The sequence below is a fragment of the Platalea leucorodia genome (genome assembly GCF_965183815.1).
Source record: "Platalea leucorodia genome assembly, chromosome: 3".
In the NCBI taxonomy this organism is placed as follows: domain Eukaryota; kingdom Metazoa; phylum Chordata; class Aves; order Pelecaniformes; family Threskiornithidae; genus Platalea; species Platalea leucorodia.
In genome coordinates, this window is record NC_138825.1 from 35675210 (window position 1) to 35691662 (window position 16453).

General features: G+C 44.9%; 1 protein-coding gene across 7 annotated transcripts in view; it reads right to left on the reverse strand.

The window, feature by feature from the left end:
* The window catches only part of CMTR1 (cap methyltransferase 1), a 33095-nt gene extending 16720 nt beyond the window's left edge, over positions 1-16375 (reverse strand). The window contains exons 1-9 of one of the 7 annotated variants that reach the window (XM_082307096.1): positions 16296-16375; positions 10755-10889; positions 6643-6785; positions 4116-4274; positions 2646-2738; positions 1883-1954; positions 1143-1237; positions 966-1038; positions 559-757 (exon numbers count right to left, since the gene is read on the reverse strand). In XM_082307096.1, coding sequence (XP_082163222.1) covers positions 559-757; positions 966-1038; positions 1143-1237; positions 1883-1954; positions 2646-2738; positions 4116-4274; positions 6643-6785; positions 10755-10884 — 964 coding nt within the window. In that variant the 5' untranslated portion in view covers positions 10885-10889; positions 16296-16375. Of the gene's footprint in view, positions 1-558; positions 758-965; positions 1039-1142; positions 1238-1882; positions 1955-2645; positions 2739-4115; positions 4275-6642; positions 6786-10754; positions 10890-11161; positions 11181-11363; positions 11420-11852; positions 11946-12370; positions 12495-12702; positions 12903-16295 lie in introns of those variants that run through there. The other 6 variants (XM_082307092.1, XM_082307097.1, XM_082307095.1 and 3 more) reach the window with 6 other exon arrangements.
* Between the last annotated feature and the right edge of the window lie 78 nt (positions 16376-16453).

Genomic DNA, 16453 nt, shown 5'->3' on the forward strand with positions numbered 1-16453 from the left:
TGAGGGTGGTGACGCACTGGAACAGGTTGCTCAGAGAAGCTGCGGATGCCCCCTCCCTGGAAGTGTTCAAGGCCAGGTTGGATGAGGCTTTGAGCAACCTGGTCTAGTGGAAGGTGTCCCTGCCCATGGCAGGGGGGTTGGAACTAGATGATCTTTAAGCTCCCTTCCAACCCAAACCATTCTATGATAAGTCATCTCATTCACTGTGTTTCAGGCTGACGTCAGTGAAGTGGGAAAAATATTGTCAAGCAATCTTAAAGCACTCTACAATTTTCAGATAAGCAAAGCACTCAAGTATCAACTGTTACCATGGGACACACATTCCCAGGGCAGACTGGAAATAAGTGCAGAAATGGGACTTGATATGCAAGCTCACCAATCTCAACCCCTTTCTCAGATGACGGCCCCCTTCTACCTTGCAAAATGGTTCCCTGTAAGCAGGCTTCTCTTAAATCCCCATGCTGGTATCATGCTGGCATTAATACCAGCCTCCCTCCTGATACAGAGGCTGCAGCATAAGCAAAAACATCAGGTAACACTCACACATGCACTACATACCATAATAAGGTTCAAAGAGCTCACTGGAAGCAGCATAGAAGTCCTCTAGTTTAAAATCATTTGGTCCTTTCAAGGTCATGCCAAATCCTTTCGCATGCCACTTCCGCCTCCACAAGACATACTCAGAGAAGCCTCCGGGACCAGCACACACATCAGCAAAGTAGAGCAGCTCTGCATCTCGCTCCTTTATCAAGGGCCTCTGCAAAAGGAAACTGAGGAAATTCTACTGACCCAGTAACAGCTCCCATCAGTCAAACCAGAGACACCATAAACTGCACTGCTCAGCCAGAGAAGTCTCTTCCCAGCACCTGTTTTCCCAGCTAGTATCCTATGGATTCTCCTTTCCTCCCACCTTCTCCATTCTCTGGGAAAGCACTGCTGTTTGAAAGTTAAAAAGAGGCCCTCACCCCATGGAAGTCCTTAGGGTTTGTAAACATGTAGTCAAAGACATGGTCCATATTTGCCATCTTCATTGCAGCCCTGTGAACACATAAATAGGAACATATTCAGTTTCAACCTTGGCTCCCAAGGCTGAAAGTGAACATAAATGGGACAGGGGCTACATGACCAGAAGTTCTGCAAACCTGTTCAGGAAGAAAACTCCACGGATCATCTCATAGGGGTTAGATCTTGTTCGGGCTCGACGCATTTCTTCTCCATCCAGCTCATCAAATACACTCTGCACACACAAAAACAAAATTGAGCTAGAGCTGGCACAGACTTGAGGGATAAGTAGGCACGAGCGTTTCCTATCCTCGTGCTTCTCTCTCCTCAGACAGCAAACTCTGTGCAGGGCTTGGTTCACCAACACAGAATGTTTTTCACCCTTCTTCCAAGCCATGCCGGTTCTCAAGCAAATTTAGTGACACTGAAGAATTCTGTACTGATAGCTCCAGAGCCTGATAACGTGGTTAGCCACCTCAAAAGCAGCCACAGCCTACGGTATTTCCCTCACACATATATACACACACATTCACACTCTACTGCAATTTACAAGGGTGTGATAAAACCTAGGAGCGAAGATGGAGCACACAAGAAAAGAAAGGGAGCTTATTTCCTTAGCTTATTCAAGTCTTCAGCCCTTCAGTTGAACTAACTAAGAAAGGGGGACTCTTTTCATTAATGTCTTTGAAGGCTGATGTGCAAAACAGGTTGCTGAACAGACAGTAACAACCAGGATGTATGGTCACACTAGTGGCATGGAGGCGAAAGAGGATGTTCTGAGCTCCTGCCAATCACCTAAGTAAACTACTCAATCCCTTTCAATCGTTTATTTCACTTGCTTCCCCAAAACTTCAGTTCCTCTCTAAAGAAGGGGACTCACCTTGCACTGCAGGACATTACGTAAAAGCTCTTCACTACAGAACTCTGTTTCATCTTCAATCACCATCTTCCTCTGGAACAGGATGAGAGCACAGATAACAATTAGCAAACATGGTATCAGTCATTTCAGAATGCAACATGTACCAGCGATGAAGGTTGCCAACCACATGCTAGGCTGTATTAGCAAGAGCGTAGCCAGCAGGCCGAGGAATTATTCTCCCCTATTCAGCATCTTGAGACCACACATGGAATACTGCATACAGTTTAGCACTCCCCAGCACAAGACAGACATACTGAAGCAAGCCCAGCAAAAGGGCCACCAAGATGACGAGGGTGCAGAAGCACCTGGTGTACGAGGAGAGACTGAGAGAACAGTTTGTTCAGAATGGAGAAAGGGAGATCCTATTGCTGCCTACAAGTACCTAACAGCAGGAAATAGGAAAGATTGATCTAGACTCTTCTCAGAGACGGACAGCGATGGGACAAGAAACAACGGACGCAAGCTGCAACTCAAAAATGCCACTTAGCTATACTGAAATTTTCTTTTGCCGACTGGGTTAACAAACACTGAAACGGATGCCCAAACTGAACAAGGCCTTGAGCAACCTGATCTAGTTGGACCTGCTTTAAGCAGGAAACTGCACTAGCAATCTCTAGAGGTTACTTCCACCCTAGGTTATTCTACCACTCTTTGACAAGGCAATTGTTTCACGCTTAGTCCTGTGTCATCTTAGGCTGGTAAGTACTGGGATCTAAAAAATTACCTTCCCCACAGTCATCCACTCCTTCAGCTCCTGGGCATCGGGGATTTCTGTGGTACACTCGAGGCACCAGTCCACCTCCTCATAGGCACTGGGCTGCAAAGACAAGACATGGGAAAAGTCAAAGACATTTTTGCTAGTAAAATGTAACAACTGATTGCTCCCAAAAATTTGCCTCCCAATTCTAGCATAAGGGGTTATGCCATGACTTTAGGGCCAACCATATAGGTTTTTTTCTCCTAGTCTAAAACATGTCTTATTTGTTTGGATTTAAAGTAAAATAAAATAAAACCACAAAACAAAAAATAAAAAAGACCACCACCAAAAAGAACCCCACACCACTTTCATCTCAGAGTCTGATAAACAATCAACGCAAAAGCCTAGCACTCTCAAGGTACATTTTAGAGACACTGCAAGAGAGACAGATGCCACAAAAACCACCACACTTCCCGACGGTGCTTTGCACATCCTTTCTCCCAGTTCTTTCCAAAAGGCCCCCTCATTCCACAACTTAATTCAGGCTTCGAACAATTTTTATAATCTTGGGAAGGAATTGTTTTAGCAGTGAAGACCAAAGTGTGCCACTCCTCCACAAAGAGAGGCTGCCGAGATCTACTTTCTTATATTTATCATAATAGTATCATCCACAAGGGTTAATCATACATAACACTTAACTGCTGTGAGCTGTAGAAACACACTGGAAAATGAGACCTGAACAAATGAGTCTACAGACCAGGTCTCAAATTCCTGGCTCTCAAGGAATAACCTCTGATATTATTTCCAACTGGTGAAAACAATTCAAAGAAAGGAGAGCAAAGTACTGTAACATGCACCATACATGACCTGATAAACACTGCTGCCCTTGACTAACAACGGCTGGGACCCTCTGGTTTACTCTCCAGCTGCCAGATCCCTAGGAGTCAGTGTTGTGGTTTGTTTTTTCTTTTTAAATACAAACATACAGCACCTATTTTGCAACAAATAATATCAAAACTGGACTTTACTTTCCTGACAACATCTATTTCTATTTCCCAGTTTTCTTCCCTGTTGAAGAGCTTGACAAGACACAGGAAGATAACATCGAGCATTTTATTTGGGACTATTAAACACACCCAGAAAAGATTTTTTAAAAAAAATTACCTATACAGGCATGAAAAACTATATACAAAATAAAAATGGTAAACCCAAAGGAGCTTGATAACAATTTTCAATCACATTCACTACTGCAAACTCAGAAACAAATCCTACAGACCACAGCAACAATCTATCTGAAACTGATTTTGTGCCAGAATATTAATACATGTGACAGAAAACAAGTTTTGCCATGCTGTTCTGGGGCAAAATAAGGCCTGAGTCTACCCAGCAGAGCCACTTGATGGTAGCCAGTTGTGTAAGACAACACTAAACATCATTCCTAGAGAGCAAATCCTGAACACAGCAACAGAAAAGGGACTCAAAATAGGAAGTACTTACCTCTGGCTCATCCTGCCAATCAATATTGAGCTCCCCATCAAATCCTTTGAGGGTCAGCCCAAAGCCTCTTCTTCCCTTCTGATTGGAGGCTTCAACAATATCCTTCCTGCCTTGGCCATATTTTCCCAGACCCTCTCCTTCCCGGAAGCCCATCTTGGCCTATAAAGAAAGCAAAGGGAGCACACTGAGGCAAATGGACTTGAGTTTATGTACTACTACTGAGATCAAAGACTAGCAGAGAAAATGACACATGACCCTGAAGTGACTTGAAAGCATTGAGCGTTTTTAATCTCAGTTGTGGCGTTCAGGACTTAATACTGAGTTCACTTCACTGAGGCAGGATGCAAAAGAACTAGATCTAAAGAATGATGTTTGAAAAGACAGCAAATTACAAAAGGTTCAGTGATGCGGGAACAGCCTGCTCAGAGGAAAAAGTAGTGAGGAGCCTGGAGCCATTCATCACTGTGTTCAGTAAGCGTGGAAGGTTCCTAAAACAAAAGATCCTGGCACAGGAAAAAATTCATGTTGCGATGATATTTTTTGTTGTGAACATGCCGTCACATACATTTCAAGCATCAGTTAAAACTTCACCTAAAACTCAGAGGAGGAATGCTAGACACACTGCTCCTGAAACACATTCCCAACTCTTAGGTTAAAAGAAATGTGTTCATTAACTGCTACTGTTTCAGGCTTTTCTCTTCATAAATTTTAGCAACAAGAGAATAACAACAAAAAGCATGAATGCAGTCAATTTCACTCCCTCCAGTATGTGACTACAAAACAGTAAGTAAATAAAAGACTTAATCCTTAAGTTTCACTTTGAATGAATAAGTTATCCATATAGTCCCTTCTGTAAAAAGCAACAAAACTATTGTTTATTACCAATTAGTATGAGAAACACCCCAAGAATATCAGACAGGTTTTATACAAAGGTACATAGTGTTTTCCCTTTGCTACCTGGCTCTGAATCAGACCTTGAAATATGTACACCAAGTGTGACAGCCACTGAGGCTGTAATACACTGGTTTTCCGAGGACAGAATTTTGAGCATCATGGACTATTTTCCTTTCACTTACCTAATGCTACCAAATCATTCAACCAGACTTGGCATCACATCAATCTTTATACTCAAATTTATGAGGCCTTACAAACAAAAGCCTCCCGAATTCAGTAATAAAAGCTCCTACATCGGGGTGACTGAAAGCACACATCCCAGTTGGCTCAGGAGAGAACTCTCCAAGTGAAAGACAGTCTTGTGCTAGAATCAACAAACTCCAGCCCAGTGCCAAAAACACACATGGACAGATTCTGAACGATCAGCAACAGGATTTATCTACAGAGAGGCACAATCAGCAACTCTCAGCCTCTGGATCCCATTGAGTTTTGAAAATCAGCAAGACTGAACGTTCCTTTTTCATGTAGAGGTATGATCCTGCTGGTCAGCAGCATTCCATCTCCTTGAGTGGCAGTATCTCCCAGTTCCCACGCCTAGGAGCAGCTAGCACTTCCCAGCTTCTAGTAAAAGACTGAACTTCTAACTTGGCAAAGGCAGGTACAAGCAGGTCTACCACCATGAAAAAACTGCTGACCCCTGCTCTTGTGAGTACAGCACCAGCACAGAACAGAAGGAGACCCAAATTCACTCCCCCATCGAGTCACAAACTGCCTGCCATGTTTCAAGTAGTACACAACTATTCATCTCATCTTCTCTGCTGCCCTTGGAAATAACATTTTTGTTTCTCTGTTATCAAGAATGGAAATTCTTTCAGGATTATGAGATACTCGCGATACCACAGTGACGAAGTTTGCATCAGGAAATAACAGCGTGCACCGAAAGAGACTCCTCTTCTCTACAGCCTACTATTGCCTTTAAACTCAGGAAGAAGTCGCCGAATTTGGGACTACTATGAGACAGACAACCATTTTCTTAGAACTTTCTAAAAGTACTTTCTTTCCCACACTAACACTATGCAATCAAGGGGCTGGCAATCGCCTTCAAAGTTTAGTCGTCACAACTGCTATCGTTCACAACTCCCTGCCTTTCCAAGAAATTTCTGGCCCTACATAAAGCAGAGTGGCACTACTTGAAAGAAAAAGAAATACCTTAATAATTAAGGTAATAATTCTACAAGGGTATGCCAGCCAGCCTCCAAGATCAAACAAATTAATGTCAATCAGAATTTGTTAAGGCCTTTCTTACAAGGCATTTGTTAACTCAAGCATTGCAAAATAACACATGACAGGACTCTTTTTTCAAGCTCAGCAAGCTGCCTGACCCAGAGATCTTTCCCTTCACATTCACCTTCCCGCTCCTAGGCCTTGAACATGAATCAACTTTCTTTTTTAATAGATCCCCTTCAACCAAGCTCTCTCAGCCTCCCCCCATTGCTCAGTAGCTGGCTCAAAGAAGCAGAACCCTGCTACAAGGAGGATCAGAATCAGAGTCAAAATCTTTTAAAACGGACTGGTCTTCTCACTTTGCTCTCATCAGGTCTTAATAGTTTGGTCCAAAACTATTTTGACCTACCATGAGCTTTTGGGAGACACTGTTATACATTGAGTAGCGAGATGAAGTACCCTCCACAAGAGAGTCTTGTTTGAACTCATTGCTGAAGACTGGTCTTTTTTCATCATTCTCACTGTCAGACCCACTGCTGCTACTGGAAGACTCTGAAAACAAAAACAAAAAAAAGTGAGAAAAGTGAGTACGAAAATAAAAGCAAATGGAAGAAAGACATCTCAGTCATCACATTAAGAACTATAATGTGCGACTCATTAAATCCTCTTGACACACAGAGAGGACACTTCAGTATCTCAAATGTGCTATGGGAAGCACGCAGGTGTAATATAAAATACCCAGTGGAACCAACACCTGGTTATCTGCCCCTTTGCCTCACGGATGCACACAACCTCTCTGAGCCAATGGATTCCAGGCCCCGCAGAGGGCCAGGCAAACTCCATTACAGCAGCAGAGCAGGCCACCGCATGACCATGATAGTACACTGTGGCGTGCCTGACCTTTGCAATGATCCTGAGGAGCTGAGAAAGTCCACAGAGATTCTCTCCCAAGAATAATGACAATTAACTGACACCTTGATAAAACATACCGGATTTTCCTCAGTTTACTACCTAACTACAGGTGTAAAGGCATCCCTAATTTAACCAAAAATCCACATCAACTACACAGGCATCTACCAAATAGCCAACATGGCAGTAAGAAGAGAGTTGAATCCCTTAGTCACCATATAAAACTTGTTTGACTCCACTACCCACCTCAGTAGCGAGGATCCACAAGTTCACTACTGCAAATGAGACAGTTTTTCACCTCTAGAGTTTACTGACGCATACAATCTATGTGAAAGATAATGTCAGAAGACGCCAATCTAGTTTAAAAGTACCCCAACAGAGACAAAGGTTTGAGGAAGAAGTTAATCAAGTCAGCGGTGCAATCAACATAATATGTACCACCATACACAGCAGGCACTCAAAATAAACTTTTGCCACCTGAAAGTCACCTGAAACTGACACAGCAGAGCCTTCATGAGCACCAAACAATGAAGCTCTGTCTATGCTCAGTTCCACCCTGGGATCTACTTGGGAAGAACCTAGGCCCGTATGAGCTCTATAGTCCTTGCTGCTGCTCTACAGTTGTGAGATGCCCAAACCTATTTGCTCTGGGCTGGATGTAACTGGAGTGTAGGCTCAGAAGGCCAACCATATCCTGGGCTGCATCAAAAGAAGCGTGGCCAGCAGGCTGAGGGAGGTGATTCTGCCCCTCTACTCCACTCTGGTGAGACCCCACCTGGAGTGCTGAATCCAGCTCTGGAGTCTTCAGCACAGGAAAGTCATGGACCTCTTGGAGCAGGTCCAGAGAATGACCACAAAAATGATCAGAGGGATGGAACACCTCTCCTATGACAAAAGGCTGAGAGAGTTGGGGCTGTTCAGCCTGGAGAAGAGAAGGCTCCAGGGAGACCTTATAGCAGCCTTTCAGTACTTAAAGGGGGCTTACAAGAAAGATAGGGACAAACTTTTTAGCAGGTCCTGTTGTGATAGGACAAGGGGTAATGGTTTTAAACTAAAAGAGGGTAGATTCAGACTAGATATAAGGAAGAAATTTTTTTACAATGAGGGTGGTGAAACACTGAAACAGGTTGCCTGGAGAGGAGGTAGATGCCCCATCCCTGGAAACATTCAAGGTCAGGTTGGACAGGGCTCTAAGCAACCTGATCTAGTGGAAGACGTCCGTGCTCACTGCAGGGAGGTTGGACTGGATGACCTTTAAAGGTCCCTTCCAACCCAAACTATTCTATGATCTGGGCGGGAATCACGGTAGTCATATCAGGTGTCTTACGGCCTGCTCCGCACCAGGTGGGTAGCGAGGGAAGCCCTACAACCCACCGAGTCCTTCCGCTTCTCCTGTGGTAACATCAATATGAGGATGAAGCAATGGCACAAATTTCCTTCCTGAAATCTGCCTAGCACCACATCAGTCATACTACAGTTAATGCTGTGGGGCAGGCCATACAGACTACTGGAGCAGCACCCCACGGCAAGCACAGCCACGCTCTTCATTGGACCTCTGCCTCTTGAGCCTCCCTTCTTCACTGAGTGCTAGAAATCATTCTGTGCCACTTCGTACAACTAGGAGAAGCTGAACTACGTAAGTTGCCCTGAGATATTTGCAGAATATTGTTGTTAGCAGAGTTAATCTTTTTCTGTTTATCACTTTAAAAGGAATTATTTAGCTCCACAGAAGTGTTAAAAAAAAGACATTACAATTACCTAGAAAGAAGCATTGAACTTCTCTTATGTTTTTCTCATTTAAGAAAAAACACAGATTATTTCTCTCCCAACTCCCATATCAATGTAGTTTCCCATTACAGAAAACTGAGCATCACTTAAGCAACAGGAAACAACGGCATAATTAGTAAAGAAAGGCCATTACAAGAAAGTGAAGTGAAAATGAAAGACACCATAGTGAAATATACTACTGTAGTTAAAACCCTTTCAATGTGTGCTCAATCCTTGTTGCTGAACTATCAGCTTTTAAGATTCAGGACTTGTGTCCCCACATAACTACTACACTAGACTTTTACAGTATCAACCTTTGAGGCTTCCAGCTTGAGACAAGGAAGGCTATGATTTAACTTGTGTTTGCAATATTATACACCCATCTTGATTTTCAAATGTCTGTCACACAAGCTACATTTCTCTTTCCTTCACAAAGTTCTTCAATACACAGGATCACAAAGGATTTTGCTTTACGGTAAGCTACTGTTTTCTGCTTCTGCAATACACGGCTTCAATTAACTTTGCTGCCTGCTTTTGCTCTGTGTCTTATTTTCCAAAGGCTCACGATGTGCCTCAAACACAATACCCACTACATAAACCTCAAGAAAGTTCCTTCAGAACTCTTCTTGCTTTTAACATTTGCTAGGCTGTGCTTAGCTGAGATCGGACCTCAAATCACTTCTCTCCCCCAACCTTCTTTCTTTCTGAACTGTATCAACTTGTTTCTTAAACATTAAGACTCACAGCCTATTTTGATCAATATATGAACTCAATAATCAAAAGGGAAAAAAAATTAAAAAATATTGGTTTGAATTTTTTGGCTCGGCCCTGAGTGCACACAGCGTTCCCTACCCCAGCTCTCACACCCTGCACCTCTAACCTCCTCGCTCACCTCCAGCCTTGCCAGACAGGTACACACACTGTACCCTGTCACTACGACTACTCCCAAACTGACCCACTCATCTTCCATACACATCCCCTTCCATTTTCACAAGATGAAGGCTTCTTTATGGGTTCAGGCCCTTTCTCACTAACACTTTATGACCACGGGAAATCCCAAGACTCAGAAGCAGCAGGCACGACCACGAGGCAACCTGAAGTACCATCCCAGGAGAGCTTAAAGCACCCTGCATTAGCAATACCAGTTGTGTAGGGCACTCGCCTCATCTTTGGTATACCCCAAGCTCCAGATGAGAAAGCACACCCCAACTTGAGAAAAAGTAGGCAATTAATTTAGTTAACTCCAAAACAGTTTTTCTTTCTGAAACCAAACACCTGTGAGCTCTCACAACTCCTCCCTCCCACCAAAAATCCCACTGAGAGAGCAAAAGAGTTGGTGCTATAACATAGGAGTCCCAATCAACCTGCCCTTTGTATTCATCTCAATTTCTGCCATCTGCAAAAATGTAATAAGATTACTGATTTTTTTTATTTTTTAAACAATAAGGGATTATGATGTTTCTTTACAGCACAACACCCACAACTCCTCACTACTGAAAGTTTCCAAAACAGAAATAACTGCTGAGACTGAAAAGATTAATGCTGCTCATATATTACAAGAATGTTTACAGCTTTGGACCATGCACTTGTCATCTACCTCAAGTTCCATTTTCTGTCTGAATTCATACAATTCCCAGAACAAACTGTTTACATGAGATTTTAAAAAAGCTTAAAAAAAAATTCACACCAATCCCAGTTTGTGAACAGAAATAATATAGTTTTTCTCCTAAATAGAGAGTATGGCCTTGAAGTTCAGGCTATCAATTAGGGTTTAGGAGACTGGTTTCAATTCCTAGTTATTATTTTGATTCCCTGCAGCAGCATATACCTTATCTCCAACCTTACCTTGAGTAGTATGATTACTAAATTGAGTTTCATCATCTGAAGTAGAACTGAGGGTTAATCCCAAGTCTTCTATCCTCTTCTTCTGCTTCTTTTGCGGGCTGCTAAATTCAGGTTCTGTCCTTCTCTTCATTTTTGCTGAAAGAAGATGATCACACTTGGTAAACATTAAGCAAATCAACTTTCTCCTGCATGCTGAACGGTAAGGCGCAGCAGCGTGGTGTCATAGATCATTTTATGGACTATCCAGTATTATGCTTCTCAAATTAAGTTTGCTCTAGGTAAAAGTATTGGCTTCTTTCGAACCTACTTTATTAAGAGCTAGTCTAACTAAGCAAACTTGAAATCTATGCAGAAGCTTCCCTACTACTGATTACTTGAATTTCAAATAATTTCTACAACCTACTTACCATTAAATGGTAGTAGATGAGGACAACCCAGAAATCAGCACTTAGATAACTTAAATATATGACAATTGGTTACTACTACTTAATCAAAGATTCGTTTTATCCAAACACACGCACAAAAAAAGAGGAAATAAGATCACTCTAACAGAGAATATGCAAGTGGAACCTATTTCACACAAGAGACTCAGAGCACCTCTGACCTCACCTCTGCAAATATTAATTAATAGAAGAGCTTTCCTACATGACTTCTACAGCAGAACTTTGTTAAATATGTGTGCTCAAGGTGGAGGGTGTTTGTGTTTTTCACCAGGAATCACTGGCAAGATATCAAGCTTCTGGATGTGGCTGATAAACTTTGCATAAACCCAGAAAAAGGACTAACATTTAAGATGGAGTTAACAGAAGCTAGCTAGGAAGGCCTGCAGAGGACAAGACCCAGGGAAGAGGAAAGCAGGTGAAAATTAAAAGGCACAGATGCCTAGAGCAACTAGCTAATCCTCCCTGCTATTAATAAAAAGCAATAAAAACCTATTGGTGTTTATTATTCTACATAGGAATACTGGGCCAGAAAAGATCATAGAATCATTTAGGTTGGAAAGGACCTTTAAGATCAAGTCTAACCGTTAACCAAGCACTGGCAAGCCTACCACTAAGCCATGTCCCTAAGCACCACATCTACAACTCTTTTAAGTACCTCCAGGAATGGGGACTCAACCACTTCCATGGGCAGCCTGGTCCAATGCTTCACAGTCCTTTCGGTGAAGAAGTTTTTCCTAATATCTAACCTAAACCTCCCCTGGCGCAGCTTGAGGCCGTTTCCTCTCGTCCTATCACTTGTTACTAGGGAGAAGAGACCAACCCCCACCTGGCTACAGCCTCCTTTCAGGCAGTTGTAGAGAGCAATAAGGCCTCCCCTCAGCCTCCTCTTCTCCAGGCTGAACAACCCCAGCTCCCTCAGCCGCTCCCCATAAGACTTGTGCTCCAGACCCTTCACCAGCTTCGTTGCCCTTCTGTGGACGCGCAAAGGTCACCGATTCGAACCCTCTGTTATCAAACCTCTCTCCAGGAACATATACAGGGCAGCTGAAGACCAATTCCTTTATTCGCCCCCACAACTCTGACTGCAAAATCATCCCACAACTTCACTGCGCTACGGCTCAAGACATCTTCTCACTTCCACCAGAAGCTCGTTTACAGCCAGCTCATATTTACCTGCTCTTATGCCAATTTAGACTTTTTTTTTTTTCTCTCCTTGGTGGCTTATCGCTGACAAACCGAGAGCAATTTTCTGTTTCTTCCGAGATACTCTCTTGCTGGGTCAGCACCCTCCGAGTTCACCGCTGCTGGCTTCCCCTCAAGACCTCCGCCCCCCCCGAGGGTCCCCCAGCCCGTCCCGCTTCCCGCTCCGCCTCGAGGCGGGCAGCCTCAGCCGCCACGAAGGGACGCCCCGTCCGCCGGCAGCCGCGCAGCGGTGAGGGGAAGCCCCTTCGGGGCACGGCCCGCAGGGGATTCCCTCATCCCCGACCCCCCCGCCGGCCCCTTACCGACACAGCTTTTGCCGGTTTGACCCCGCGGGCCGCTCCTCCGCCCGCCCCGAGGGTGGGTGGGCCGGTCCGCCCGCCCGGGGGCCCCGCAGCCCCCCGCTCCCAGTACCAGAGGCGGCTCCGGCTCCCGAGGGCCCGGCGGCGGCGTGGGGGGAGGCGGCCCCTTCCTGCGCCGCCACCGGCGCTTTCGTTTCCCCGCTCGGAGGCGCCGCCGTCGCCGCCCCCGCCCCGCCCCCTCCCGCGGGTCCTCCCCGGCCCGCCGGCGCGCGACAGTGACGCGCCGCCCGCGCCGGCACGGAGGGGCCGCTTCCCGCAGGCGCGCCGCGGGCAGCCTCCACCCGGAAGCGGGCGCGACGCCCCCTCCGCGAGGCCCCCTCCGGTCGCTGAGCAACGGCGGCGGCGCGGCGGCCCCCGGGCCTGGGCCGCCCGGCCCGGCCCTGCCCTGCCCTGCCCTGCCCTGCCCGCTGCGAGCGGGGCAGGACGCAGGCCACGGGCAGGGCCCGGCTCTCTGGGGAAGCAGGTAGCCGGCGGCCTCCGTCCTTCCCCGTGGAGGTGAGGTAGGGGTGCATAGGGACGAAAATACACTGACGTTCTATGTAAAATGTCACATATACGTAATTTTTGTAAATATATTGCATATAAAAATGTACGTAAAGCTTGTCAACGCACAAATAATTCAGCCACTGCCTTAAAAGTGGCACTTTCTAAGAAAAACAGCTTTTTTTTATGCTTCTGCCGGAGACCCCGCGGCGGCGGCTGCGGGCGGCGGGGCCGGCCCCCGCCCCCAGGGCCGCGGTGCCCGCCCGGCCCGGCCCCGGCGGCCGGGAGCGCCGTCGCTGGCGCAGGCCGGGCAGGCCTCCCACGCCTGCAGCCTGCTGGCCCCCGGGCACTTCACCAGCAACCAGCCACAGCTCCGCTACTTCAGCAGAGGCAGAACAGGTTTTGTAAGGCCAGTGATGATAAAAGCTTTTCACACAATAAAAGCCAGCCTAATACACGTCTATAGATTATTTGTCTTGAGGATTTCAAACACTAATTGAGCTGTCTTGTACTTCACATTAAGCTTGAAACCCAGGGGCATGCAGCTCAGTACACAGGCGTGAATGCTTCATCTTAAAAACCAAAACACCAAAGCACGAAGGGACAGGAGTATACTCTTTGGGAAGCACAGTTATCTAATTGCTGCAAGGTATCTGTCTAAATACATGAAGTTAGAGCAAAAGGGACTGGCAGGAGGGAAGAAGGACTATGAGCGGGAAGCAAAACATTGACTAGCCAGAGCTTATCTTTGGAAAAAAACACTTAAATTGTGAGGGGGTGGCACACAGCTAGATTATTACATTGCCTTTTACCTGTTCTGCAAAGTTAAGTGACAGTTGTTGCTAAGGCTCACCAAGCACTAACTTGGTCGGCTACATATGCAAGAGAAAAGCCATTGTCACACTGATCCTGGAATCCATAGATCTGCAGGAGTTACGCAGCAGTTACACTGTGCCTCTGTGATAATCCTGTTCCGCAGTCCGTTAAGACTCCTTCCCAGCTATTCCTGCTGACTTTGATAAACAATATATCGCTCTGAAAGTGTTTGATTATCACACTACATGACAGCTGTCTTCCAACAGAAAGCAGCATGTCTTGAACCTGCATCAAGCCTGCTGTGCATCAGCAGTGACTAGCTCAGCGTTGTAACTGAAATCCTGGACGTGAGACTGGAAGTGCTTGATGCCACCCCAAGACAGGTAACAGTTCAGGGCATGAAATCTCCAAGGGGACATTCAGATGTACAATCAAGTAGAAGAAAGGATCCATACTTTAGACCAAAAGGAGAGCACAGTATTAGAAACATGGACATCTTTTCCAGAAGCTCAATAGTTCACCTGACATTTCTGTATGTCTAGCCATCAGCTCTGTATCTGATAGTAGTTTTACTGAGGAACTTAGTGAGCTGGGAGGAGAGGTCTGCTTTTGTCAGTGAAATGCTTTTGCAAGTGAACAGTATTGTTACTTAACCTCTCTCCTTGGACCCTTACACGCTATGCACCTGCCAGTAACAGTGGAAGTGGCTTGGTATACCACTGACGTTCTTCATATTCTAGTGAAAAGAGGACACACTCAGAAATCACACCAAAGAACTACTCTGTTACTAGGAGAAGCATTATCCTTCTCTGCAATATGCATAAACACCAACATAACAAAATAAATATATTTGGCAAAATGAAACAAGCAAAAAAAGCGCAGCGACATGGAAGAGAGACACAGTAGAAGAATTTGCAGTCCTAGGTAACCAGAGTATTTTCCTCCTACTCCTCTTCATCAGGAATGCCTGTTCCAACGTCAGCCTATTTCACAAGTGTTTTGAGGAACCCTCTTCTCTCACACATCCTAGGGAGCATATATTCACAAAAGAAACTTTCAAGAGCCCATATAGAAAATGAACATTAAAAGGGAAAGAGGAAAACTCAAGATGTAATGACTCCCTCACAAAATAAACCTTACACAAAGATTTTCAGAAAGGTGCCTGGCCCACAGATCAGACCCACTTCCCCTGTTTAAGTCCTACCAATCAAATCTGTCAGAATGCACTACTTCCTTACGACAGCATCATCATTTGTGCACCTTTTTAATGGGATCTCTCTTTAGTGGAAGACGATAAGAGGTATGACTGTATCTGCTAAATTACCATTAGGGTAGCCACGGGCTTGAAGAGCTGGGTTGTCTTTTATCAATTCCTGAATGCACGAGTCTTTCAGATAACTTTAAAATAGTCACACTGCTTACAGCAATTAAAACATGAAGCAAAGTCATTAAAATGAGATAGTCCATTTTCTCAAAAAATCTAAGACAATTAGGAGAGAGACATTCATCTCAGTAGCTGCACCAAGGAAGACTAATGCAGAAATGGATTTATATTTTCCTTCTTAAACAAAATAAACATAGAAACAAGAAAGTACATACAAATAGCCAAAGAAATATTACAGATGAGAAGGGCTTCCCCCATCCTCTTCTCACAGTGTAAAACAGTCCTTTCCATGTAACGGCTAAGTCAAAAGCATATGCCACTGAAAATGGAACTTAATAGACAAATTCATGATAAGATGAGGCAAGACTTGCCCAGTCTCGTAGGGATGAGTGATTTGCTGTGAGGGTAGTACAACCCACGGCTCAACAGCAATGTTTTGTAAACAATAAAACTAAATGCTTCCTTCTGTGCCTTGTGGTTGCCTACAGATGCTGCTTTCCTACCCTGACAACAGGACATTTCACTAATTCAGACAGCAGCACTTCTGAAGAGGCAGAGGTTCCTCTCTGCTGCTGACAAGAACTATGTGTGTTTCTGAAGTCATTGCTAATGACTTTTGGATGCGCTGCTTCCCAATTCTAAAACCCTTTATGCAAAAGCCTGAAGAGGGAACAAACCAAAGATACTATATGAAAAGAGCACTAGCTAAGGAACTCCGGAAGATTTAATCTTCTCCATCCCTATCTAACAGAAAATGAGTAACATCGACAGAGTAAATGGATGGCCAGCAGCTCAGCTTATGATGCATTTAAGCACTTAAGGCTGACAGGGTCCATAACCCAACCTTTGTTACCTTTACTGCCAGCGGCCTGGGATGACTCTAGCTGCCATATGAAATTCAAGAGGAAAACCCACGTTCGCACTTTTTCCTGATACAGCTCTCCTGCCTGCTGGTGGGCATAGCCAAGTTCTCAAATAGCTTGGGCCATTCCCTCTGCTGCCTGAAGTAAG